The 27,187-nt window shown below is 37.1% G+C and overlaps 3 protein-coding genes across 3 annotated transcripts; all 3 read left to right on the forward strand.

Annotated features, from left to right (window-relative positions):
• The first annotated feature begins 22 nt into the window (after positions 1 to 22).
• LOC106385032 (putative pentatricopeptide repeat-containing protein At3g49142) lies at positions 23 to 2,944 on the forward strand. Its single transcript, XM_013824977.3, has one exon. The coding sequence runs from the start codon at positions 846 to 848 to the stop codon at positions 2,907 to 2,909; it is 2,064 nt and encodes a 687-aa protein (XP_013680431.1). The 5' UTR covers positions 23 to 845; the 3' UTR covers positions 2,910 to 2,944.
• Positions 2,945 to 15,153: 12,209 nt separating this feature from the next.
• Positions 15,154 to 15,678, forward strand: LOC125579889. Its single transcript, XM_048743791.1, has one exon. It carries the CDS (start codon positions 15,154 to 15,156, stop codon positions 15,676 to 15,678), a length of 525 nt encoding a protein of 174 aa, XP_048599748.1.
• Positions 15,679 to 25,062: 9,384 nt separating this feature from the next.
• LOC125579890 lies at positions 25,063 to 25,470 on the forward strand. Its single transcript, XM_048743792.1, has one exon. The coding sequence runs from the start codon at positions 25,063 to 25,065 to the stop codon at positions 25,468 to 25,470; it is 408 nt and encodes a 135-aa protein (XP_048599749.1).
• The last annotated feature ends 1,717 nt before the right edge of the window (positions 25,471 to 27,187 follow it).

The raw sequence follows: 27,187 nt of genomic DNA on the forward strand, positions 1-27,187 counted from the left end.
ACCCACGGTTAAAACATGGCTTGGTCAAAGCCATTGGCGATGGTTCTGAAACTAATGTGCGAATAGTTGATACAACACCAAGACCACCTCAGTACAATCAAAACGGTATGGTTGATCTCACATTGAAGGTGTCTGACTTGATTAAATGCTGATACTGGCAGATGGAATGTGAATTGCATCAACCAACCCTTTAGAGGAGAAGATGCATATACAAACGAAGGATTTATACTATTTGAAATAAATGGGTACATGTTTCTCAATTGCTTTCAAGACATTCATTCGCCTGTCTATTGGGAGAAAACTGTGGAGGGATCAATGGATGATAAAGTCATCCCCAAAGACTCCATTCCCGGCCCGTGGAATTTAAATTGATGTTTTCTCCCCTTGGGAAACTGTTTGTCATTATTTTATTCACATGTCAAACTGCAAAAGAAACATGCAAGACTCCGATGTACCGGCTCCTAGATCAGGTTTCTCCTCTATAACTCGGTCTTTAAAATCTTGTGCGGCAAGAACACATTGATTGATGAGAAGCGCGCAAAACGATACCTAGCAGTAGAGTTTCTTGGATTCTTCCAAAACATCAGGGGAAGAATGTGATATCTTTGAACCTTCCTTTACTATTATTGCATGCAGAGAGCTCTCCTGTTTCCAAATACCTTCCGATGTTCCATAATCTTGTTTCCAACTTCTTCATCAGTCTCCTTCCGTCTTCCAAATAAAAGAAACCCCAACGGCCCTTTATTTGATCTGGTCTAATCCGGTTAAATTAGCTTTAGACGGTTCATTTATTACCGGTTAACCCACCCTTTGTCACCACCGCTTCTGTCTAGACGACGACGACGATGATGAAACGCATTAATGTCAGTCTTCGTCTCCGCCACTTTCCGGAACTAAAAAAATATCACACCCAAAAAGTTGCTTTTTCTCCAACTAAACCGGAATTCGAACCGAAATCTTCACCACATGGAACATCTGTTGACGACATCTTGCTGGGTCAGGTACTGGATCAAAAAACCCTGAGAACAGTCCACTCCAGAATCATTCTTCAAAATCTACGCTGCGACTCGGCTCTAGGCGTTAAACTCATTAAATCTTATGCAGCTCTAAACGATGTGGTGTCAGCACGCAAGGTGTTCGACGAAATTCCCGAGAGAAACGTAATCATCCTTAACGTCATGATCAGAAGCTATGTGAATAACGGGCTTTACCGCGAAGGTATTCAAGTGTTTGGGACGATGTGTGGCTTTGATGCTAGACCCGACCATTACACTTTCCCTTGTGTTCTAAAGGCCTGTTCTTGCTCTGGGAATATTGTCATTGGCAAGAAGATCCATGGGTCCGCTACAAGAGTCGGGCTCTCTTCTACTTTGTTTACTGGGAATGGTTTAGTTTCTATGTATGGAAAGTGTGGATTTTTATCTGAAGCAAGGCTTGTGCTCGACGACATGTCAAGGAGAGATGTTGTCTCTTGGAACTCGTTAGTTGCTGGTTATGCGCAGAACCAGATATTTGATGATGCTTTAGAGGTTTGTAGGGAGATGGAGTCTGTGAAGATAAGCCACGACGCTGGCACGATGGCTAGTCTGTTACCAGCAGTGACCAATACAACAAGGGATAATGTTATGTATGTTAGAGATATGTTTTTGAAGATGGGGAAGAAGAGTTTGGTTTCATGGAATGTGATGATAGGTGTGTATATGAAAAACGCGATGCCTGTTGAAGCCTTGGAGTTGTATTCCCGAATGATGGAGGCTGATGGGATCGAACCCGATTCAGTCTCAATCACAAGTGTATTACCTGCTTGCGGAGATACATCTGCTCTGTCTCTTGGTAAGAAAATCCATGAATACGTCCAGAGGAAGAAGCTGATACCGAATCTGTTGGTAGAGAACGCGTTGATTGACATGTACGCAAAATGTGGATGCCTAGACAGAGCAAGAGATGTGTTTGAGAATATGAAATCTCGTGACGTTGTGTCTTGGACAGCTATGATTTCAGCTTATGGAGTCAGCGGAAAAGGCCGTGACGCTGTGGCATTGTTTTCTAAAATGCAAGACTCGGGTCTCGTCCCTGATTCTATTGCCTTTGTCACAACGCTAGCTGCTTGTAGCCACGCGGGGTTACTTGAAGAAGGTCGGAGTTATTTCAAACTCATGACAGATCATTACAAGATCACTCCTAGGTTAGAGCATTTAGCTTGTATGGTTGATATTCTTGGCCGAGCAGGGAAAGTGAAAGAAGCTTATAGCTTTATACAAGAAATGTCGATGGAACCAAACGAGAGAGTTTGGGGAGCGTTATTAGGAGCTTGTCGGGTGCATTCTGATACAGACATCGGTCTGCTAGCAGCTGATAAGCTATTTCAGTTAGCACCCGAGCAATCTGGCTACTACGTGTTGCTTTCTAACATCTACGCAAAGGCTGGAAGATGGGAAGCGGTAACAAAGGTCAGAGACATAATGAAGAGCAAGGGGTTAAAGAAGAATCCTGGAGCGAGCAACGTGGAGGTCAATGGTGACATTCACACATTCTTAGTAGGCGACAGGTCACACCCGCAATCCGATGAGATTTACAGAGAGCTGGATGTTCTAGTGACGAAAATGAAAGAGTTAGGGTATGTTCCTGATTCGGAATCGGCACTTCACGATGTGGAAGAAGAAGATAAAGAGACGCATTTGGCTGTTCATAGTGAGAAATTAGCAATTGTGTTTGCTCTGATGAACACAGAGGAAGGAGAAGAAGATAACAATGCCATAAGAATAACGAAGAACCTTAGGATTTGTGGAGATTGTCATGTTGCAGCAAAGCTTATCTCTCAGATAACTTCACGCGAGATTGTCATCCGAGACACTAATAGGTTTCATGTGTTCCGGTTTGGTGTTTGCTCTTGTGGTGACTATTGGTGAAATTAATGTTAAAGATATAGTCCCTGTTCTGAAAATCGGTAGCCTAGGCGCTACGCGTCACTTTTCCGCTCCGATTTATGCCAAATCGGTTTAAAAAATCGGATATCCGATTTTTTCCGCCTAGACCGCCTAAATGACCGCCTAGCCGCCTAAATGACCGCCTAGCCGCCTAGGTGGCCGCCTAATTTTTTTTATTTTTTATTTTAATTTTTTTTTAGTTTTAATAATATTTTTATTTGTTTATTTGATCTAAAATTTTATAAATATCATTTATATTCATAATTTTGATGAAAATTACACTATATTAAATTTATATATTCTATTTGTGTGTTTTATACAATCATAAACATGAAAATGTATTAATGTTATACACAATTAAAGATTAACATGTTTTATAACATAGTAAACCATCTAAAAATTCCGCTCCGCATAATTTCCGATTAATCCCCGATTTTTTCTTTAGGCGCTAGGCCCAACCCGACCGCCCGACTAGCGCCTACCGCGTTCCAGAACAGGGGATATAGTTGATGAAAAAAAAATGTTAAAAGATATAAAACAAGCCCTTTCATTTTTCCAACAAGCCCTTTCATTTTTTATGGGTCCACTCTTAAATTGAAAGGGTGATGTGACCTTCAAATTTTTTCTCTTAAAAACTTATATTTTACACTTTAATCCTCAATTTCAGTAATAGTTCATTATAGTCATTAAATTTTTTTATAAATTAACAATAAACTCATATTAATAATGGTATTGACATAATTAGTAAACATATTTAACTATAACATCAAATTACTTATAATAAAAGATAAAAAACATTAACACATAAAATTACATATAATAATAAAACATAAACAATTCAAATTACTATATATATATATATATATAAAATACAAAACTAATCAATACGATTATTTCCATAATGCTCCCAAATATGCTCAATCAAAGCATTTTTAAGTGATAAAAGAACTTCCTTATTTTTTATTCGAAGATTACGTGCTCAAAATTGTTGAAAACGCATATCTTCGTTTATGGCCATCTCAACGTTTATTGGCGGCGCCGGTCTTGCATCTCGAATCGGTGCATTGATATCTCGCTCATCTTCAGTTATCACGTTATGCATTATAATACATGAAGTCATTATATCATGCAATACCTCTTTCTTCCAATAACGTGAAGATCCTGCGACGATAGCAAATTTGGCTTGTAGAACTCCAAAAGCTCGTTCAACATCTTTCCGACATGATTCTTTTCTTGCTGCAAACAATTTTTTCTTTGGACCTTGGGGATCGCTTATTGTTTGAACAATTGTTGACCATTTAGGATATATACCATCGGCCAAATAATAACCCATGTTATATTCTTGACCTTGAATTGTGTAATTAGCTGGAGGAGCGGTACCTTGAGCAAGTTTGGAAAATAAATCGGAAGAGTTCAGAACATTAATATCGTTGTTGCTTCCCGGCATTCCGAAAAAGGCATGTCATCATATATATAGATCATAATCCGCAACCGCTTCGAGAATGATCGTAGGTGACCCGCTACGGCCTGCAATATTTTGATGTAAAATATTATAATTGTATTACAATTTTGTATTTGTGTAAAATTTTCGAAATAAATTATGTGAAATAATATTTTTATATATAATGTGAAATAATGTTTTTATATATTATGTGAAATAATATTTTTATATTATATCTTTATTAATATTAGTATATATTGGTATATAATATTTATTAATATATTATTATTATTTAAAAATAATTTTATGAGACCACAATTATAATATTTAAGTGCCAATATAGTTATAATAGTAGAATGCCAAATAAGAAATAATAAGTACACAATCATTAAACATATATAAATAGAAGGACTAAAGTGAAAACTAAACAATGTTCTAAAGACCGCTACAGTGCCTCTTCAAATTTGAGGGTGTACTGTTCACCTCTTTAAAATTTGAAAGGATGAAAGACTGTTAGAATGCAAAAGCCTTTAAAAAATAAAGAGATAAATGGCTGTTGGAGATGCTCTTAATAAGAATGAAAGTACACCTTTTCAGACAGCTTTATAATGTCTTACTAGGTAATATCATGCGTACGAAGTAAACATTTATGTAGAACAATTTATGGTTACAATTAGGCCTGGAACTTTTATCCGAGATTTGGATTCGATCCGAGATTCGATCTGGTTCCTATCCGAAAATCCGGATATCTGGAGGGGCCGAATCCGGATCCAGATAGTAAAATGTTGGATCCGTCAAAGCCGGATCAGGATCCGGATATTTTAATTTTTTTAGTCTGGATATCCGGATCCGTAAGTTTTATTAATAACTATTTCAAAAATAATAATATCTATATATAAAAATTAATTTTATTTAATATATTTTCATTTTTATAATAGTATATATAAATTTTATGTAAATTTTGTAATATTATACATAGAAATAATTAAAAACATTATATATATTTTTATTTTTAAATTATTGTTAATATTATATATATATATTGATATTATTTTTTATTTATTTTAAGGATCCAAATCCGGATCTGGATATTACAATTTTTAAAAGGATATCCGACACCCGGATATTCGAGAACCCCGGATCTGGATAAGGATAGTAAAATTATGGATTCGCCAGATAAAAATCCGGATCCAGATACCTTAAAATTGTCCGGATACCCGATCCGTCTCAGGCCTAGTTACAATTTATTATATGACTAACGGTCCAATATAATTATTTCTCAGTCTTATATATTCAAAAAAAATTTAAATACAGGTTCGAGCTAAGGCTGAAACATTTGCATAAGTCCGTAGTGGGACATACATGATAGGCTGAAAAAATTGCACAAATTTGAAAAGGCCCGATGAACAATTGGATTTATAGAACACTAAGAGCAAGATTATCGGTGAAACTTGTTTTGGGTTTCTTAAATTTTTTTTTTGTTTTGTCTGATTTAAAAAAAAACTTTTTTTTAAAGGTAACCAATTGCGGACCCTCACGTGTCAGTGCAGTCCGCAAACAGTACAAAAAACTGCCCAACGTCGATCTTTATCTCGTGACTTCTGCAACCGATTTTTAAAAAACATGCGGGATCCACGCCTTTAAAACCCCATTAGTATACTGCGATAATCATGGCCCAACTACTTTATCGGATTTTTGATTTAATGATGGGCTTTGGATAAGTTGTTAATCCAGTATATAGAGAACATTTAAACATAATCAAATCTAAAATTTTAATACCAAAACCTTTTCAGTTCCATTTTTAGACTCCAACTAATTATTTTACTTATTTTAGTACACACAATTTTAAAACTATGTCAATTTTAATACCAAGCTTTGCTTATTTTTATTGAAAATACTAATAAGTTTCAAACAAAATTAAAAAATCTCTAAAATATAGAAAAAATCTCAGAAAATTCTAATCTTATTTGTGTTTGAAAAATAAAAGTAACTAAATTGTGTATAATCTCAAATTTTGTAATAAATTTTTTAAATTTTAAATATTAAGTTTAGTTTGTTTTCTGAAATAGAAACAAAATTTATTTTGTTTCCGTCAATTATTTTTTAAAATTTCTCCCTATTTATTTACCTTGTTTCCAAAATCTTAAAATAAAATCATAATTTTTAAAGATTTTTTTCTTAGGTTTTAGAGATTTAAAAAAAAAAATTTAAACCTTATTATTATTTTTGATAGTTTGGATATTAAAATGGACACATTTTTAAAATTTGTATTAAAATGAGTAAAATAATTACTTTGGGTATTAAACTGGGCACTAAAAAATTTGGGTATTAAAAAGTTTAGCGAAATTTAGTTCAAGTATTTTTATGGAATTTTCCCCATATATATGCTCACCTTGAATGAAGCTACAACATAACTATAATGGTTTAATATTCTACATTCATGGATCACGATGCTTCTACACCAGGAGGTCTGAGTTTCGAATCTCATCAAAGGCGAATTATGCAGATTTATCGAGAAAAGCATAAAAGAGATCTTCGGCATGGCGCAAGGAATACCATCAGACATGGATCTCATAAGACGGCTCAAGATGATGCAATCAGGCGTGAATCTTCATAAGGCAGGTAAAATTACCGGCTGTAGAATCGTTTTGTAATATTTCTCATAGTTTGTAATAATATAATTAACCATCCACGGAGAAAAAGATCATGATACTATCCTTCTTTATTTTCAAACCTTGATTATATCGGACATATTGGGTTACCATATTTATATTAATATAGTTTTGTACATCACGCTAAAATGTTTACCATAATACATGCATTGAATGATATACAAAACCGATTATAGAAAGAAGATTGTGAATTTTAATATCGTTATATATCATCGAAGGACCTTATCGTTGAATATTAATAACGTTCAATTTAGTTTTTTTTTTTAAGTTTCAATCGGTAAATTACAGAGCCAAAAACATAATTCAAATACATGTTTTTGTGAATAAAATAATAACTTAAATCAAAATAATAATAAATATTACATTTATTGTCACTTACTTTTTCACTCCATATAATTATTTTACTAAATATAAAACTCTTTCTATTTCACTTAATTTAGCCAAACATATAGAAATAGTCCTTTTTATTAGTTTATAAAATCAATTAAGCATGAACATTGGCTATTTATTTAGGTACGGTTTGTCTTTTTCGGGTATCGTTTTTTTGTTTTGAAATGAGGCCCCGTTTGAATAATATTAATTTATGTGTGAATTTTAAGTTGAGTTTTTCTGGATCTGGATGTGTTCAGTTCTGATGTATATGAACCTAAAAATATCTAAATAACAAATATATACAGGTTCAGATATTTGTACCAAAACCATATTACCTGATTTGTGACAGGTCTTTATAATACATTTAGTTATATTACGACACATCTAAAATATATAACACTAATCATAAAAAAAATATCAAAGTATAAAAATGCAAGAAAATCTCTAGTTATGGTTTAATATTCTATATTCATAGAATATCATGATACTATCCTTCTTTATTTTCATACCTTGATTATATCGGACATATTGGGTTACCATATTTATATTAATATAGGTTTGCACATCACGCTAAAATATTTACCATAATACATGCATTGAATGATATACAAAACCGATTATAGAAAGAAAATTATGAATATTAATATCGTTATATATCATTGAAGGAGCCTTTTAATAAAAGGGGTTGAACATTTAAAAGTTCATTTGATCATACTATAAAAAAACCAGACATTTGAAATAACACATTCAAATATGGTACATCGCAAAAACATCGTTCTTGATAGTAGAATGGCCAAAAAGACTCCTTCAAGATCGTCAAATTAACATATAACAGTGGCTAAAATAAAGTAGAGAAATTAGGTGGTATGGCTACGGAAAAAACAATATTTAGATCAGTAGCCAAATACCCTAAAATACATCGATACAAAGTGTATTTTATATAATATTATACTTCTAACCTTCAACGCAACCGGCTCAACCTGCAATTTAAAAGAAAAAAAAATTATTCAAGAGAGCAAAAGTTAAACGTTATCATCAGAAAGTCACACATTTCTTCTTCTTCTTCTTTCTAACGTCTTACATGGTTTTTATTCCGCATTATTGTTATACTATATTATTTATTTAGTTCCATTCTATTTAGGTTGAGAGTTTATATTTGAGTTTAGGGTTTATATTTGAATTTAGGGTTTAGTGATTATGGTTTAAGGTTAAGTATATAGGGGTTTACGGTGGGATTGTTATATGGTTAATTATTGAAGGGTTTAGGGTTTAGTGATTAGAGTTTACGGTGTAGTACTTCCTCTCAAGTCTATTTTCCTTTCCATTTTATATAGTATAGGTGATAGTACAAAATATTATATATTATTTTCATATTTTAATTTAATCTAAAATATTTTACATTTAGATTTGGGTTTAGGAATTCAAGTTTAGGGTTTAGTATTTCAGTCTTGGAGGTGTGTTGGGTTTAGGGTTGGAGGTGGGTTGGGGTTGAATTACAAGAGTAGTCTTCATTCCATGTTAGATAGTATAGAATAATAGTTCAAAATTTATATATATATTTTTTTTGTTGTTTTCTTTAAAATATTGTAACTTTAAATTAAATTTAATATTTGAGTTTGGGTTTAGAACCTCGAGTTTATGGTTTAGTATTTAGGTGTGCAGGTTAGGTTTAAAGTTTATGAAGATGTTCTGTTTGTTCTATCTGACGTAGTACTTATATAAATGGAATAGAACACTTACTTAGAAATTAACCCGTACGTAGACCATATTAAATCTCAATTTCTCTTGGACATGTGCGCTCGTCAACGTTAATCTTTGGTCTCACTATCACCGGTAACTTAGAAAAGATAATGACATAATCGGATAAAAGGTGTACGAAATGTTATCAATTTAATAACGTCAAAATCAAAGCTATTTACTTAATTTTGACTCCAAACTTGGTTAGATGGCAAATTCACCCAATAAAGTATCCCCCAAATATAACTTCTTGTTAATGGACGACGTCTAAAACCCTGTCGATGAGAAAATGGGCGCCGTTAGGGTTTTGCGACGCAAAAGGCGATTTTGAGATCTGAAGCTTCTCCGACTCTGCGCTCTCCCCCCCCCCCCCCGGCGTTTCCCCTCGGCGCACAAGGGAGACTACCCAACACTCCTTGTGCCGCCTCTGGTTTTTCTCCTTTGCGGATCTCGCAAGTTTTCTCTGGCTTCTTCGTCAAGTTTCGTAATATTCCGTCATTATTTGTCTTCCGTTTAAGGCAAGACACCTCTAAACCATTCAAACCCAAACCCTAGTCTCACTACTCCATATAAACCACCGCCTCCCCTCCCTCAGACCCACCACGCACCTCCACAAATCTAGCAATTTTTGTCAAATCTCTCTAGGTTTGGCTAAGTTTCTATAACATCTCACCATGAGCCAATCATCTCTCATCGTGCGCAAAGGTGAGTCCTCTAATGGCCCCCGACGCCCACGCAACTTTGAAGATGATAACATCCATATCCCGGACTTCGATATCAATGACGTTACAGAACGTTTCCGTCTCACCCTCATAGGGAGAGTTTTCAACCTTCGCGGACGCAGCATCGACGCTCTGATCAACCTTCTCCCACGCTCCCGGATCTGGAACGTAGAAGGAGAGTCCGAGGACTCAACCTTGGGAATGGGCGCTTCCAATTCGACTTCGACAACGAAGCAGATCTCTTGATGGTCCTTAACAAGCGCCCATGCCATTTCAACCAATGGAGCTTCGCACTTGAACGTTGGGAACCTTTCATTAGTGAAGATTTCCCAAACACAATCCCCTTTTGGATTGGTGTTACTGGCGTCCCAGTCCACTACTGTAATGACAAAACTTTCACTGAGATAGCAAATGCTCTGGGCAAAAAACTCCTCATAGACGAAAAGAAGGCAAGAATCCAGGTCTCCATCGAAGCTGACAAATCTCTACAACTCGAACGCAGGATTGGCTTTCCAAATGGGGATATCGGAAGAGTAACCCTCACCTATGAGGGTCTCCATCGATACTGTTTTACCTGCCACCACATCTCTCACGATGAGAACACCTGCCCACAGCTAACTCCAGCGGAAAGAGAGCTAAAGAGGAAACAAAGAGCAGAGTCCCACGCTACAAATGATCAATCAAAAATCCCCTTCCATGACACACAAGGATACTTACCAAGAAACTCCTTAAAAAGGCCTCGATCCCCTCTATATGGGAGACACCACAGCCCATCTTCTACCTCAAAGAACAGCGGCCTTGACGGCGAGGAGAAAAGGAGGAAGTACTCCCCTTCCTCCTACTCAACTCGAGAAGCGCGAGCCACTAGTCATCAGACTAGATATCATAGCAGTGTAAGCCGCCACGAGAATCGTCAATCCCACCACGGCAAGGAAGTGTGGAGTAGACTGGAAATCCCAATCAGGAGACACGAGGAGCGCAACGGCGAATGCCAGCACTCTCGAAACGTGCCTCACTATGTTGCGTCACGCTCACGTAACACCCCTACAAGTAGAAGACACCCACGACGAAACAATGAAGTCGCAAGGAACAAAGCATCTACTAACTGGGTGCCTCGTAAAACCCCTCAAGGTCACACGGAAAGGTCTCAAGCCACTTATGACTCGCAAAAGACAATTTCTGATAACCGTGAATCCCTGGAATCAGGAGAAGTCGTCCCTAATCGTGGAACTGAAGCGATCATTGAAGAAACAGAAGCCAAAAGAACCCGGCGCCTTAAAGGCAAGGCCATCGTCACGGACTCCCCCACCTCCAACGCAAAGGAAACTCACCCCTCCCTCATGGCGCGCCGTAGCAAAAATCTGACCATCACTGAACAACCCTTAGATGCTCCTCCTCTGCTCACACGCCGAGAACAAAAGTATGACCCTCCTATCATGGAACAAGGAGACAAGTTTATGGAACTAGGTGCTGGCCTAGATCAGGACTTAGGTGTTCAATTAACTGAACTAGAATTAGCCGAGGTTGATAATTTGGTGCTTGAAACTGAACGCCTAGAGATGGAAGATAATATGATTGATATAGAGAATGATGATCTGCTTGGAGACTCTCCTGATTTTGATGCAGAGAAAATAGAGGCGATCTCTCAGCTCTCTCCAGCGAATGCTGCGATCACCAAAATGGCAACCTTAAGCCAGCACCTCCCTATCGACAAGGTAGCTGCAGCACATGAAGAACCCGGCTCAAAAAACCAGACAGGCCCCTACATCCCAAAAGGCTTGCTGAAGAAGAAGACCCCCAGGTCACCGGACATCAAAGGAGAAAACGCTTCTAAGAAGCTCCATACTCTCAAAGGCAAAGCCTCCCCCAAGAAGAAGAATGCCCCGGGTAAAAGGCAAACAACTTCTTCAACTATGGTCCCTCGTACTGAGGTGTTTTCGTCGGCTATAAGCAAATTTTTTTTGTCCCTTTCAGGTTCGGTGGTGTCCCAGAAACCACCCAGTAAGAAGATATGAGTGCAATAGCTTGGAACTGTCAGGGTGCCGGAGCCTATCTGACAAAAAATCTCCGGGAGCTGCACCGTTGTTTTCTTCCTTCTTTCCTTTTTTTATCAGAAACAAAAAACAATTTTGCTTTTCTTCAAGACTTTCAGTTTGAATTTGGTTATAATAAATTATTCACTGTCGAACCTGAGGGTAGAAGCGGTGGACTAGCTCTTTTTTATTTGGATTCCTTTGATGTTACTGTTCTTTACTCCAATAATCGAATGATCGATATTGAAGCCACCATTGAAGGGAACAAGGTTTTTATTACTTTTGTATATGGTGATCCGGTCGTTGAGTACCGAGACAACGTATGGGAGCGCCTCACCCGCACGAGCCTAACTCGGACTGGTCCATGGTTGATGCTCCGGGAACTTCAACGAAATTACTAGTAACCGCGAGAAGAAAGGGGGCAGGAAACGAGCTGAATCATCCTTTCTCCCCTTCAAGAATATGCTAGCGCACTGCGGGATGATTGAGTTTCCATTCAAAGGGAACTCGCTTTCCTGGGTAGGTAACAGAGTATCGGGGAAAGTTCAATGCAGGTTGGACCGGGCAGTAGGAAATGAGGATTGGCACCACTACTTTTCCCACACGAATGTGGAGTATCTGCGTCTTTGGGGTAGCGATCATCGTCCCATACTTACCCGCTTTCTATCAGTCAAGAAACTTGGCAACAAAGCCTTTAAATTCGACAAGAGATGGATAGGCAAGAATGGTTTCCGAGACTCAATCCTTCGAGGATGGAACGACCCTCTCTCCTTCCATAGAGACGAACTTCATGATAGGATCGAGCGATGTCGCAAATTTATATCACGTTGGAAACGTGATAATCCCTCCAACGCAGAAAAAAAAATAGAAGAAATCAAAGATCAGCTCGAGAAAGCTCAAATAGACGATGACTTCTCGCAAGAAGCAATTCTAAACCTCAAATGGAGCCTCTGTACGGCCGTTAGGGATGAGGAACTATACTGGAAGCAAAAGAGTCGAGCGACTTGGCTTCGTGAGGGTGATCAGAACACTAAATTTTTTCCTGCCACCACGAAGCAACGGAGAGCAAGGAATTGAGTAACAAAGCTTCGAAAATCAGCTGGAGTCTGGGTAGAGACCGAAGAAGATATTGAAGAGGTGGCTACAAGATACTTCCAAACTCTTTTTACCTCCTCGGATCCATCTGATTTTGATGAGTCTCTAAAGTATATCACCGAAAAAGTTACTCCAGCCATGAATGAAAGCTCTTACAAAAATTCCATCAGATGGTGAGATACATAAAGCAGTCTTTGACATAAACCCGGACAAAGCCCCCGGTCCCGACGGGATGACAAGCCTCTTTTTCCAGCAATATTGGGGTATCACAGCGGAAGTGATGCGCCAAACGGTCATAGACTTCTTCCAGGACAACGCTCTTGACCCCCGCCTGAACCAAACCAACATTTGTCTTATCCCAAAAACCAAACGGCCAAGTGAGATGTCTGAATTCCGCCCCATCAGTCTATGCAACGTAAGCTACAAAGTCATCTCCAAAATCCTGAGCGAACGCCTCAAACGCTGGCTTCCCAAATTAATATCAGAAACTCAATCAGCCTTTGTGGCTAGGTGTCTTATTACAGATAATATTCTGGTAGCTCATGAAGTATTCCATGCCTTAAGAACTAATCCAAGCTGCAAACCCAAATTTGTGGCCATAAAAACCGACATGAGCTAAGCGTTTGACCGGGTTGAATGGTCCTTCCTAGAGGCTCTCCTCATCAAAATGGGTCTCTTGGATAAAAATCTGCATCTCATCTGTTTCCTACCAGGTACTCTTAAACGGAGAACCGAAAGGTAAGATATCTCCCTCGAGAGGCATTCGACAAGGAGATCCACTCTCCCCCTTCTTGTTTATCATCCTCACAGAAGCCCTCATCTCTCAAATCCAAGGAGCGGAAAGGGAAGGAAGGATCACTGGACTAAAAATAGCCCGAGGCAGCCCACCAATCTCATATCTCCTGTTCGCAGTCGATAGTCTTTTCTTCTGTAAAGCAGAAATCTCGCAGTGTGCGGAGCTCATGAAGATCATCAACACCTACGGTTGATCCTCGGGTCAGCAACTAAACGTTGACAAATCCTCCATTCTGTTCGGTAACAAAGTCCCTCCAGATGTAAAATTGGAGATCAAGCAAGCGCTCGATATCACAAGGGAAGGCGGCATGGGAGTCTATCTCGGCCTTCCGGAGAAAATATGTGGAAGCAAAAAACAAGCTTTTGCTTTCATCCAAGAACGCCTACAGAGCCGCATAAACTCTTGGTCTGCGAAACTTCTCTCCAAAGGCGGTAAAGAGGTCTTGATAAAATCAGTAGCGCAGGCACTCCCGACCTATGCTATGTCATGCTTCCTGCTACCTCAAGAAATTATCTGGAAACTTACAGGCGCAATATCTCGGTTCTGGTGGAGCACAAAAGATAACAATCGGGGGCTTCACTGGATTGCATGGCAAAAGATTTGTATGCCTCGAGAAAATGGAGGATTAGGTTTCCGAGACTTCAAAAACTTCAATCTCGCATTACTTGCGAAGCAACTCTGGAGACTTATACACTATCCAAATTCTCTCTTAGCAAGAGTCCTCAAAGGCAGATACTTCCGACTCTCTAATCCAATTGATAGCAACAAGGCAAATAACCCTTCTTACGTATGGAGAAGCCTAATGACGGCTCAACCTTTACTGTCAGCGGGTCTTCGAAAGACGATCGGAACGGGACAAATTACTCTGGTCTGGGCTGACCCATGGGTCCCAACGACACCGGCACGACCGGCTTTACCCTGCGGACCATCCTTCAACCCCGCGCTTCGTGTCAGTGATCTGATCGACCCCAACGACTTTCCCCTCATACGAAGCCTAAAGCCCACCCGCTCCGATCGCGGTGATAGCAACTGCTGGGCCCATACGAAATCTGGATCCTACTCCGTAAAAACTGGCTATACTCTAGCAATGGAAATGATGGAGCGCCCAGAAACAAAACCAGTACTTGAGCCTAGCTTCACAATCCTCCAAGCCAAAATATGGAAGCTTAAGACTACAAAAAAAGATAAATCACTTTATTTGGCAAGCTCTCTCAAACTGCGTACCAGTCTGTAGCTCACTCTCTGATCGCCACTGTGGAACTGACCGCAACTGTCCACGGTGTGGTGCTGACGAAGAAACACGAAACCACCTGCTCTTCGAATGCCCGCCCTCGATCCAAGCTTGGGCCCTCGCTGATATGCCGCGTCTTCCAGGGATATTACTGTGTAACTCAATATATAGCAACCTGAACCACGTCCTATGGCGAGCAAAAGAATTTGCAATCCCGGATAATATCATTGCCACTGTCCCATGGATAAGTTGGTTCATATGGAAAGCTCGTAATGACAAAGCTTTCAACGGCAAGGACATCACTCCGCTGGAGACCATCCATCTTGCCAAGTCTGAGGCGGAAAGCTGGAAACTCGCCCAGATCATAGAGAAGCCGCACGAGGAGGAAGCTATAGTCGAGGAAGCTGTCCCACGACCTCCCCCACCGCCCATTCCAAAATGCACGATTGGCGCCTCCTGGCACAAAGAAGATAATCTTTTTGGAGGAGGAATGATCTTGACGACAGAGGATGGGGTGACGACATTTGGTTCATTCGCTAGTAACCGTGTCTTAACCCCCCTACATGCGGAGTTCCAAACTCTACTGTGGGCCATGAAATCCTCTATTCAGTTAGATCATAGTGCAGTGACAAGACAGACTGCCTTCAGCTAGTCAATATCCTCGAAGAAGATGAAGAAGACAAATGGCCATCACTGTTGGCTGAGTTCGATGACTTTCACCTTATACGTTCTATGTTTGCTTTTTGCTCCTTTTCTTTTATTCCCCGTTCACTTAACCTCCGAGCCGACCGTCTTGCTAAAGGAGCTCGTTCTCGTGGATTATCCTTTTCCCATGTAAACACTCAGCTCCCAAGTTTGATGGCTCAAGAGGCCAATCTCTTGGTAGCTTCTTAATAAAATATGGAGTTTTCGATGTCAAAAAAAAAAAAAAAAAGTATCCCCCAAATACATTACCAAGTACATGTCAATAAAGGAACTTGAAACATTGACTGCCACAAAAATATAAGACAATGCGATTTCTTCAAATCATTATTTGCTTTTATCTTTCAGTTAACATATTGAAAATCCATTACTCCATTCATTTAGTGAGGCTCTACCATGAAGCTTTCAATTGTCAGGTACAATTCACATCAACTATGGATCAATTGTTTTCAGTATGCATGATGTCAAAGATTTTGCATAGGTAAGAAAACCTTGAATGATGATAATAATGAGTCTACATGTGAAACTGGTCGTCTTGAAAAGGGCATTTTGAAATACAAAGCTATAAAATTCGAATGATTAAAATATAGAGCATTCTAAATATAGAGCGTTCTTGTTTCTTATGTGGTTAAATCAATAGATTTAATTTTTTTTTTTTTTTTGATAATCCAGGAGTTCCCCGCTTCGCGGGTCATTCCCCTGGGTCCGGTTAGGCAGCGGTCCACTTCACCCGGGAAGGCTTTACTTGGGCTGGATCGAACCCAGTACCGCTTTGGTGTCCAGAAGAGGCAGGGTAGTTTCCGCATGGGGGGAAATCGAACCCGGATGGTGGTTGCCACCACAGGCCCGTCCTGCCACTTGGACTACTTCGTCCGGACAAAATTAATTAATTTTTTTTTTTTTATGTTTTTTGATAATCCAGGGTTCTCCGCTTTAGATTTAATTCGACGATTAAAATATAGAACACTACATATTTGACGTATTAAGGGGTGGGTTATATGTTTAGAAGCTTTCTTGTCTTCTTATGTGGTTAAATCAATAGATTTAATTCGCCATACGTATGTTGGTCTATTTAAAGTTTTAAACTGTTAGACAAATAATAAAACGAGCATTTTGAAATACAAAGCTATAAAATACGAATGACTAAAATATAGAGCATTCTAAATATAGAGCGTTCTTGTTTCTTATATGGTTAAATCAATAATTTAATTCAACGATTAAAAATAAAAGAGAAATTACCAAAAATATCATTTTCAAAGTACCACTTTTCATGTTTACACTAACCACGTTTACCCTCATCTTTAATGAATGGTAAAATGCATTTGTAACCTTTTGATTAACTTTGACAAAAAAAAAATATAGTTAACTAATCTAAACTTAAAACATCAACTCTAAACCCTAAATCATCAACTCTAAACCCTAAACCATGAAACATCAACTCTAAACCCTAAACCCTGAAACATCAACTCTAAACCCTAAACTCTAAACCTTCAAATCTAAACCCTAAAACATCAACTCTAAACCCTAAACGTAAATCGTAAATCCTATATTTTTCTGAAATCTAAACCCTAAAACATCAACTCTAAACCCTAAACGTAAACCCTAAACCTTCAAATCTAAACCCTAAAACATCAACTCTAGGATTTTAGGGTTTAGGATTTAGGATTTAGGGTTTAGAGTTTAGGGTTGAGACTTGAATGTTTAGGGTTAGGGGTTTAGAGTTGATGGTTTAGGGTTTAGGGTTAATTTTTTAGGGTTTAGGGTTTAGAGTTTACTTTTTAGGGTTTAGGGTTTAGTGTTGATAGTTTAGGGTTTAGTGTTGATGGTTTAGGGTTTAGAGTTGAAGTTTAGGGTTTAGAGTTGATGTTTTAGAGTTTAGAGTCGAAGGTTTAGGGTTTAGAGTTGATGTTTCAGGGTTTAGAGTTGATGTTTCAAAAAAAATATGGTTTAGGATTGATTGTTTAAGGTTTAGGATTCGTATTTCAAAAAAAAATATGGTTTAGGATTGATGGTTTAGGATTTAGAGTTGAGTTTTAGGGTTTAGGGTTTGAATTTCGAAATAGTATAATTCGAAAAAAAATTAAAAAAATTATTTTTTATTTTTGTAGTTTTTTATTTATTTAAATATTTATTTATTATATATATAAAGAACAATGACATAAGAGTTTTTTGCCGCTTAATGAAGAAAGCATTTTGGGTAAATTAAATATTTACCACTTTTCATTTTTACCACCACTATAGGGAGTTTTCAAAAATATCTTCATTATTAAGTGGCAAAAGATCCTTATGCCCTTGTTCTTTATATATATAATAAATAAATATTAAAATAAATAAAAATCCAAAAAATAAAAAAATAATTTTTTAAATTTTTTTTCAAATTATACTATTTCGAAATTTAAACCCTAAACCCTAAACCATCAATCCAAAACCCAATTTATTTTTGAAATACGAACCCTAAACCCTGAAACATCAACTCTAAACCCTAAACCCCGAAACATCAACTCCAAACACTAACCCCTAAACCTTCAACTCTAAACCCTAAAACATCAATTCTAAACCCTAAACCCTAAACTTCAACTGTAAACCCTAAACCATCAACACTAAACCCTAAACTATCAACACTAAACCCTAAACCCTAAAAGTAAACTCTAAACCCTAAACCCTTAAAAATTAACCATAAACCCTAAAACATCAACTCTAAACCCTAAACCCTAAACCTTCAACTCTAAACCCTAAACCCTAAACCCTAAATCCTAAACCTTAAACCTAAACCCTAAAACTAGAGTTGATGTTTTAGGGTTTAGATTTGAAGGTTTAGTGTTTTAGAGTTTAAGGTTTACGTTTAGGGTTTAGAGTATATGTTTTTGTGTTTAGACTTGAAGGTTTAGTGTTTTAGAGTTTAGGGTTCGAATTTCAGAAAAATATAGGGTTTAGGGTTTACGTTTAGGGTTTAGAGTTAGGGTTTAGATTTGAAAGTTTAGAGTTTAGGGTTTAGAGTTGATGTTTCGGGGTTTAGGGTTTAGAGTTGATGTTTCATGGTTTAGGGTTTAGAGTTGATGATCTAGGGTGTAGAGTTGATGTTTTAAGTTTAGATTTAGGGTTTAGGGTTTACGTTTAGGGTTTCATGTTTAGAGTTGATGTTTTAGGGTTTAGATTTGAAGGTTTAGGCTTGATGAGTTAGGGTTTAAAGTTGATATTTTGGGGTTTAGGGTTTAAAGTTGATGTTTCATGGTTTAGGGTTTAGAGTTGATGATTTAGGGTTTAGAGTTGATGTTTTAAGTTTAGATTAGTTAACCGAATGTTTTTTCTTGCGAAAGTTAATCAAAAGGTCATAAATGTTTTTTACCCTTCATTAAAGATGAAAGTAAAAGTGATTAGTGTAAACATGAAAAGTACGACAGAGGATGGGGTGACGACATTTGGTTCATTCGCTAGTAACCGTGTCTTAACCCCCCTACATGCGGAGTTCCAAACTCTACTGTGGGCCATGAAATCCTCTATTCAGTTAGACCATAGTGCAGTGACAAGACAGACTGCCTTCAGCTAGTCAATATCCTTGAAGAAGATGAAGAAGACAAATGGCCATCACTGTTGGCTGAGTTCGATGAGTTTCACCTTATACGTTCTATGTTTGCTTTTTGCTCCTTTTCTTTTATTCCCCGTTCACTTAACCTCCGAGACGACCGTCTTGCTAAAGGAGCTCGTTCTCGTGGATTATCCTTTTCCCATGTAAACACTCAGCTCCCAAGTTTGATGGCTCAAGAGGCCAATCTCTTGGTAGCTTCTTAATAAAATATGGAGCTTTCGATGTCAAAAAAAAAAGTATCCCCCAAATACATTACCAAGTACATGTCAATAAAGGAACTTGAAACATTGACTGCCACAAAAATATAAGACAATGCGATTTCTTCAAATCATTATTTGCTTTTATCTTTCAGTTAACATATTCAAAATCCATTACTCCATTCATTTAGTGAGGCTCTACCATGAAGCTTTCAATTGTCAGGTACAATTCACATCAACTATGGATCAATTGTTTTCAGTATGCATGATGTCAAAGATTTTGCATAGGTAAGAAAACCTTGAATGATGATAATAATGAGTCTACATGTGAAACTGGTCGTCTTGAAAAGGGCATTTTGAAATACAAAGCTATAAAATTCGAATGATTAAAATATAGAGCATTCTAAATATAGAGCGTTCTTGTTTCTTATGTGGTTAAATCAATAGATTTAAATTTTTTTTTTTTTTTTTTATAATCCAGGGGTTCCCCGCTTCGCGGGTCATTCCCCTGGATCCGGTTAGGCAGCGGTCCACTTCATCCGGGAGGGCTTTACCTGGGCTGGATCGAACCCAGCACCGCTTTGGTATCCAGAAGAGGCAGAGTAGTTTCCGCATGGGGGGAAATCGAACCCGGATGGTGGTTGCCACCACAGGCCCGTCCTGCCACTTGGACTACCTCGTCCGGACAAAATTAATTATTTTTTTTTTTTTTTTTTTTGATAATCCAGGGTTCCCCGCTTTAGATTTAATTCGACGATTAAAATATAGAACACTACATATTTGACGTATTAAGGGGTGGGTTATATGTTTAGAAGCTTTCTTGTCTTCTTATGTGGTTAAATCAATAGATTTAATTCGCCATACGTATGTTGGTCTATTTAAAGTTTTAAACTGTTAGACAAATAATAAAACGAGCATTTTGAAATACAAAGCTATAAAATACGAATGACTAAAATATAGAGCATTCTAAATATAGAGCGTTCTTGTTTCTTATATGGTTAAATCAATAATTTAATTCAACGATTAAAAATAAAAGAGAAATTACCAAAAATATCATTTTCAAAGTACCACTTTTCATGTTTACACTAACCACGTTTACCCTCATCTTTAATGAATGGTAAAATGCATTTGTAACCTTTTGATTAACTTTGACAAAAAAAAAAATATAGTTAACTAATCTAAACTTAAAACATCAACTCTAAACCCTAAATCATCAACTCTAAACCCTAAACCATGAAACATCAACTCTAAACCCTAAACCCTGAAACATCAACTCTAAACCCTAAACTCTAAACCTTCAAATCTAAACCCTAAAACATCAACTCTAAACCCTAAACCCTAAACGTAAATCGTAAATCCTATATTTTTCTGAAATTCGAACCCTAAACCCTAAGACCCTAAACCTTCAAATCTAAACCCTAAAACATCAACTCTAAACCCTAAACGTAAACCCTAAACCTTCAAATCTAAACCCTAAAACATCAACTCTAGGATTTTAGTGTTTAGGATTTAGGATTTAGGGTTTAGAGTTTAGGGTTTAGACTTGAAAGTTTAGGGTTAGGGGTTTAGAGTTGATGGCTTAGGGTTTAGGGTTAATTTTTTAGGGTTTAGGGTTTAGAGTTTACTTTTTAGGGTTTAGGGTTTAGTGTTGATAGTTTAGGGTTTACTGTTGATGGTTTAGGGTTTAGAGTTGAAGTTTAGGGTTTAGAGTTGATGTTTTAGAGTTTAGAGTCGAAGGTTTAGGGTTTAGAGTTGATGTTTCAGGGTTTAGAGTTCGTATTTCAAAAAAAAATATGGTTTATGATTGATTGTTTAAGGTTTAGGATTCGTATTTCAAAAAAAAATATGGTTTAGGATTGATGGTTTAGGATTTAGAGTTGAGTTTTAGGGTTTAGGGTTTGAATTTCGAAATAGTATAATTCGAAAAAAAATTAAAAAAATTATTTTTTATTTTTGTAGTTTTTTATTTATTTAAATATTTATTTATTATATATATAAAGAACAATGACATAAGAGTTTTTTGCCGCTTAATGAAGAAAGTATTTTGGGTAAATTACATATTTACCACTTTTCATTTTTACCACTTTTCATTTTTACCACCACTATAGGGAGTTTTCAAAAATATCTTCATTATTAAGTGGCAAAAGATCCTTATGCCCTTGTTCTTTATATATATAATAAATAAATATTAAAATAAATAAAAATCCAAAAAATAAAAAATAATTTTTTTAATTTTTTTTCAAATTATACTATTTCGAAATTTAAACCCTAAACCCTAAACCATCAATCCAAAACCCAATTTATTTTTGAAATACGAACCCTAAACCCTGAAACATCAACTCTAAACCCTAAACCCCGAAACATCAACTCCAAACACTAACCCCTAAACCTTCAACTCTAAACCCTAAAACATCAATTCTAAACCCTAAACCCTAAACTTCAACTGTAAACTCTAAACCATCAACACTAAACCCTAAACTATCAACACTAAACCCTAAACCCTAAAAGTAAACTCTAAACCCTAAACCCTTAAAAATTAACCATAAACCCTAAAACATCAACTCTAAACCCTAAACCCTAAACCTTCAACTCTAAACCCTAAACCCTAAACCCTAAATCCTAAACCCTAAACCTAAACCCTAAAACTAGAGTTGATGTTTTAGGGTTTAGATTTGAAGGTTTAGGGTTTTAGAGTTTAGGGTTTACGTTTAGGGTTTAGAGTATATGTTTTTGTGTTTAGATTTGAAGGTTTAGTGTTTTAGAGTTTAGGGTTCGAATTTCAGAAAAATATAGGGTTTAGGGTTTACGTTTAGGGTTTAGAGTTAGGGTTTAGATTTGAAAGTTTAGAGTTTAGGGTTTAGAGTTGATGTTTCGGGGTTTAGGGTTTAGAGTTGATGTTTCATGGTTTAGGGTTTAGAGTTGATGATCTAGGGTGTAGAGTTGATGTTTTAAGTTTAGATTTAGGGTTTAGGGTTTACGTTTAGGGTTTCGTGTTTAGAGTTGATGTTTTAGGGTTTAGATTTGAAGGTTTAGGCTTGATGAGTTAGGGTTTAAAGTTGATATTTTGGGGTTTAGGGTTTAAAGTTGATGTTTCATGGTTTAGGGTTTAGAGTTGATGATTTAGGGTTTAGAGTTGATGTTTTAAGTTTAGATTAGTTAACCGAATGTTTTTTCTTGTCAAAGTTAATCAAAAGGTCATAAATGTTTTTTACCCTTCATTAAAGATGAAGGTAAAAGTGATTAGTGTAAACATGAAAAGTACTACTTTGAAAATGGTATTTTTGGCAATTTCCCAAATATTTTTGAAAATGTCTATTTATTGGTGGTAAAAATGAAAAATGGTAATATGAAAGTGGTAAACATGTGATTTCTCCAAGAATACTATATATTTGACGTATTAAAGGGTGGGTTTATATGTTTAGAAGCTTTCTTGTCTTCTTATGTGGTTAAATCAAGAAATCAATAGATTTAATTCGCCATACGTATGTTGGTCTATTTAAATTGTTAGACAAATAATAAAACGGGTTCGGTTTAATTTAATTGTAAGACAGTCGAGAGAATTTTTTTAGTTCGTGGTCCAAAAATATGCAGTGGCATAAAATGTAATTATTCTAGTAAACTAAGCATTCATTAATAAGATTTATGAGAATAGCCGGTGATACACCTCAACTTTGTACTATAAGTTACAACTCAAGTAATGCTTCATAGTTCAAGCCTTGTGCATGTGAATTTATAGAAAAATTATTTAAGAAATATCGTATGGAAAAATAAAATTTATAGTCTTAATCGAATAAATATTTTTGGTCCTTAAACAATTTTTTAAAACATTTTGTTAATCACGTAATTTGTTTACTGATGAGTTGATCTCATTTAAAAAAATATTTTAGGTCGAAAAATCACTTATCGCATAAGAACCTAACGTTTTGGCCAAAAATCTCAGGCTTGCTATTTGGTTACAATGAAACTATGTCAGCTCGGTTTTATATCATCATTTAGCAATTTTAAAAGTTAATTATGGTTATGAGAGGTTTACGTTCACGTGCCAATCCTATCTATCTTCAATATTTTTCTCATTTTTGTGTCATTTTTTTTCATTTTGGTTATTGTTCGATATAAATATTTTTTTGAGTTCGTTTTCATTTCGTTATTTTGTTTTGGCCTGAGATTTAGAAAATGTTTAAGATTTAAAATTATTAAAGAGATACTTATTTAGGTTAAGATGCACGCCTTGAGCAGAATAAATATTACTTATTTTATATTTTTCTACATATTATGAAATAATAAAATAATAATTATATATTAAATAACTAAGAAATCATTTCCTATTATGTAATAAATTGGCGTGCGCATATAAATTAAACGACCGCTCTTGTTTATTCGCAATTATTTTAGGGTAAATAAATCAAAACAATCAATCATATGTGGAAGCAAAAAACAAGCTTTTGCTTTCATCCAAGAACGCCTACAGAGCCGCATAAACTCTTGGTCTGCGAAACTTCTCTCCAAAGGCGGTAAAGAGGTCTTGATAAAATCAGTAGCGCAGGCACTCCCGACCTATGCTATGTCATGCTTCCTGCTACCTCAAGAAATTATCTGGAAACTTACAGGCGCAATATCTCGGTTCTGGTGGAGCACAAAAGATAACAATCGGGGGCTTCACTAGATTGCATGGCAAAAGATTTGTATGCCTCGAGAAAATGGAGGATTAGGTTTCCGAGACTTCAAAAACTTCAATCTCGCATTACTTACGAAGCAACTCTGGAGACTTATACACTATTCAAATTCTCTCTTAGCAAGAGTCCTCAAGGGCAGATACTTCCGACTCTCTAATCCAATTGATAGCAACAAGGCAAATAACCCTTCTTACGTATGGAGAAGCCTAATGACGGCTCAACCTCTACTGACAGCGGGTCTTCGAAAGACGATCGGAACGGGACAAATTACTCTGGTCTGGGCTGACCCATGGGTCCCAACGACACCGGCACGGCTGGCTTTACCCTGCAGACCATCCTTCAACCCCGTGCTTCGTGTCAGTGATCTGATCGACCCCAACGACCTTCCCCTCATACGAAGCCTAAAGCCCACCCGCTCCGATCGCGGTGATAGCAACTGCTGGGCCCATACGAAATCTGGATCCTACTCCGTAAAAACTGGCTATACTCTAGCAATGGAAATGATGGAGCGCCCAGAAACAAAACCAGTACTTGAGCCTAGCTTCACAATCCTCCAAGCCAAAATATGGAAGCTTAAGACTACAAAAAAAGATAAATCACTTTATTTGGCAAGCTCTCTCAAACTGCGTACCGGTCTGTAGCTCACTCTCTGATCGCCACTGTGGAACTGACCGCAACTGTCCACGGTGTGGTGCTGACGAAGAAACACGAAACCACCTGCTCTTCGAATGCCCGCCCTCGATCCAAGCTTGGGCCCTCGCGGATATGCCGCGTCTTCCAGGGATATTCCTGTGTAACTCAATATATAGCAACCTAAACCACGTCCTATGGCGAGCAAAAGAATTTGCAATCCCGGATAATATCATTGCCACTGTCCCATGGATAAGTTCATATGGAAAGCTCGTAATGACAAAGCTTTCAACGGCAAGGACATCACTCCGCTGGAGACCATCCATCTTGCCAAGTCTGAGGCGGAAAGCTGGAAACTCGCCCAGATAATAGAGAAGCCGCACGAGGAGGAAGCTATAGTCGAGGAAGCTGTCCCACGACCTCCCCCACCGCCCATTCCAAAATGCACGATTGACGCCTCCTGGCACAAAGAAGATAATCTTTTTGGAGGAGGAATGATCTTGACGACAGAGGATGGGGTGACGACATTTGGTTCATTCGCTAGTAACCGTGTCTTAACCCCCCTACATGCGGAGTTCCAAACTCTACTGTGGGCCATGAAATCCTCTATTCAGTTAGACCATAGTGCAGTGACAAGACAGACTGCCTTCAGCTAGTCAATATCCTTGAAGAAGATGAAGAAGACAAATGGCCATCACTGTTGGCTGAGTTCGATGAGTTTCACCTTATACGTTCTATGTTTGCTTTTTGCTCCTTTTCTTTTATTCCCCGTTCACTTAACCTCCGAGACGACCGTCTTGCTAAAGGAGCTCGTTCTCGTGGATTATCCTTTTCCCATGTAAACACTCAGCTCCCAAGTTTGATGGCTCAAGAGGCCAATCTCTTGGTAGCTTCTTAATAAAATATGGAGCTTTCGATGTCAAAAAAAAAAAGTATCCCCCAAATACATTACCAAGTACATGTCAATAAAGGAACTTGAAACATTGACTGCCACAAAAATATAAGACAATGCGATTTCTTCAAATCATTATTTGCTTTTATCTTTCAGTTAACATATTCAAAATCCATTACTCCATTCATTTAGTGAGGCTCTACCATGAAGCTTTCAATTGTCAGGTACAATTCACATCAACTATGGATCAATTGTTTTCAGTATGCATGATGTCAAAGATTTTGCATAGGTAAGAAAACCTTGAATGATGATAATAATGAGTCTACATGTGAAACTGGTCGTCTTGAAAAGGGCATTTTGAAATACAAAGCTATAAAATTCGAATGATTAAAATATAGAGCATTCTAAATATAGAGCGTTCTTGTTTCTTATTTGGTTAAATCAATAGATTTAAATTTTTTTTTTTTTTTTTTGATAATCCAGGGGTTCGCCGCTTCGCGGGTCATTCCCCGCTTCGCGGGTCATTCCCCTGGATCCGGTTAGGCAGCGGTCCACTTCATCCGGGAGGGCTTTACCTGGGCTGGATCGAACCCAGTACCGCTTTGGTGTCCAGAAGAGGCAGAGTAGTTTCCGCATGGGGGGAAATCGAACCCGGATGGTGGTTGCCACCACCGGCCCGTCCTGCCACTTGGACTACCTCGTCCGGACAAAATTAATTAATTTTTTTTTTTTTTTTTTTGATAATCCAGGGTTCCCCGCTTTAGATTTAATTCGACGATTAAAATATAGAACACTACATATTTGACGTATTAAGGGGTGGGTTATATGTTTAGAAGCTTTCTTGTCTTCTTATGTGGTTAAATCAATAGATTTAATTCGCCATACGTATGTTGGTCTATTTAAAGTTTTAAACTGTTAGACAAATAATAAAACGAGCATTTTGAAATACAAAGCTATAAAATACGAATGACTAAAATATAGAGCATTCTAAATATAGAGCGTTCTTGTTTCTTATATGGTTAAATCAATAATTTAATTCAACGATTAAAAATAAAAGAGAAATTACCAAAAATATCATTTTCAAAGTACCACTTTTCATGTTTACACTAACCACGTTTACCCTCATCTTTAATGAATGGTAAAATGCATTTGTAACCTTTTGATTAACTTTGACAAAAAAAAAAATATAGTTAACTAATCTAAACTTAAAACATCAACTCTAAACCCTAAATCATCAACTCTAAACCCTAAACCATGAAACATCAACTCTAAACCCTAAACCCTGAAACATCAACTCTAAACCCTAAACTCTAAACCTTCAAATCTAAACCCTAAAACATCAACTCTAAACCCTAAACGTAAATCGTAAATCCTATATTTTTCTGAAATTCGAACCCTAAACCCTAAGACCCTAAACCTTCAAATCTAAACCCTAAAACATCAACTCTAAACCCTAAACGTAAACCCTAAACCTTCAAATC

Source organism: Brassica napus, chromosome C1 (genome assembly GCF_020379485.1).
Source record: "Brassica napus cultivar Da-Ae chromosome C1, Da-Ae, whole genome shotgun sequence".
In the NCBI taxonomy this organism is placed as follows: Eukaryota; Viridiplantae; Streptophyta; class Magnoliopsida; order Brassicales; family Brassicaceae; genus Brassica; species Brassica napus.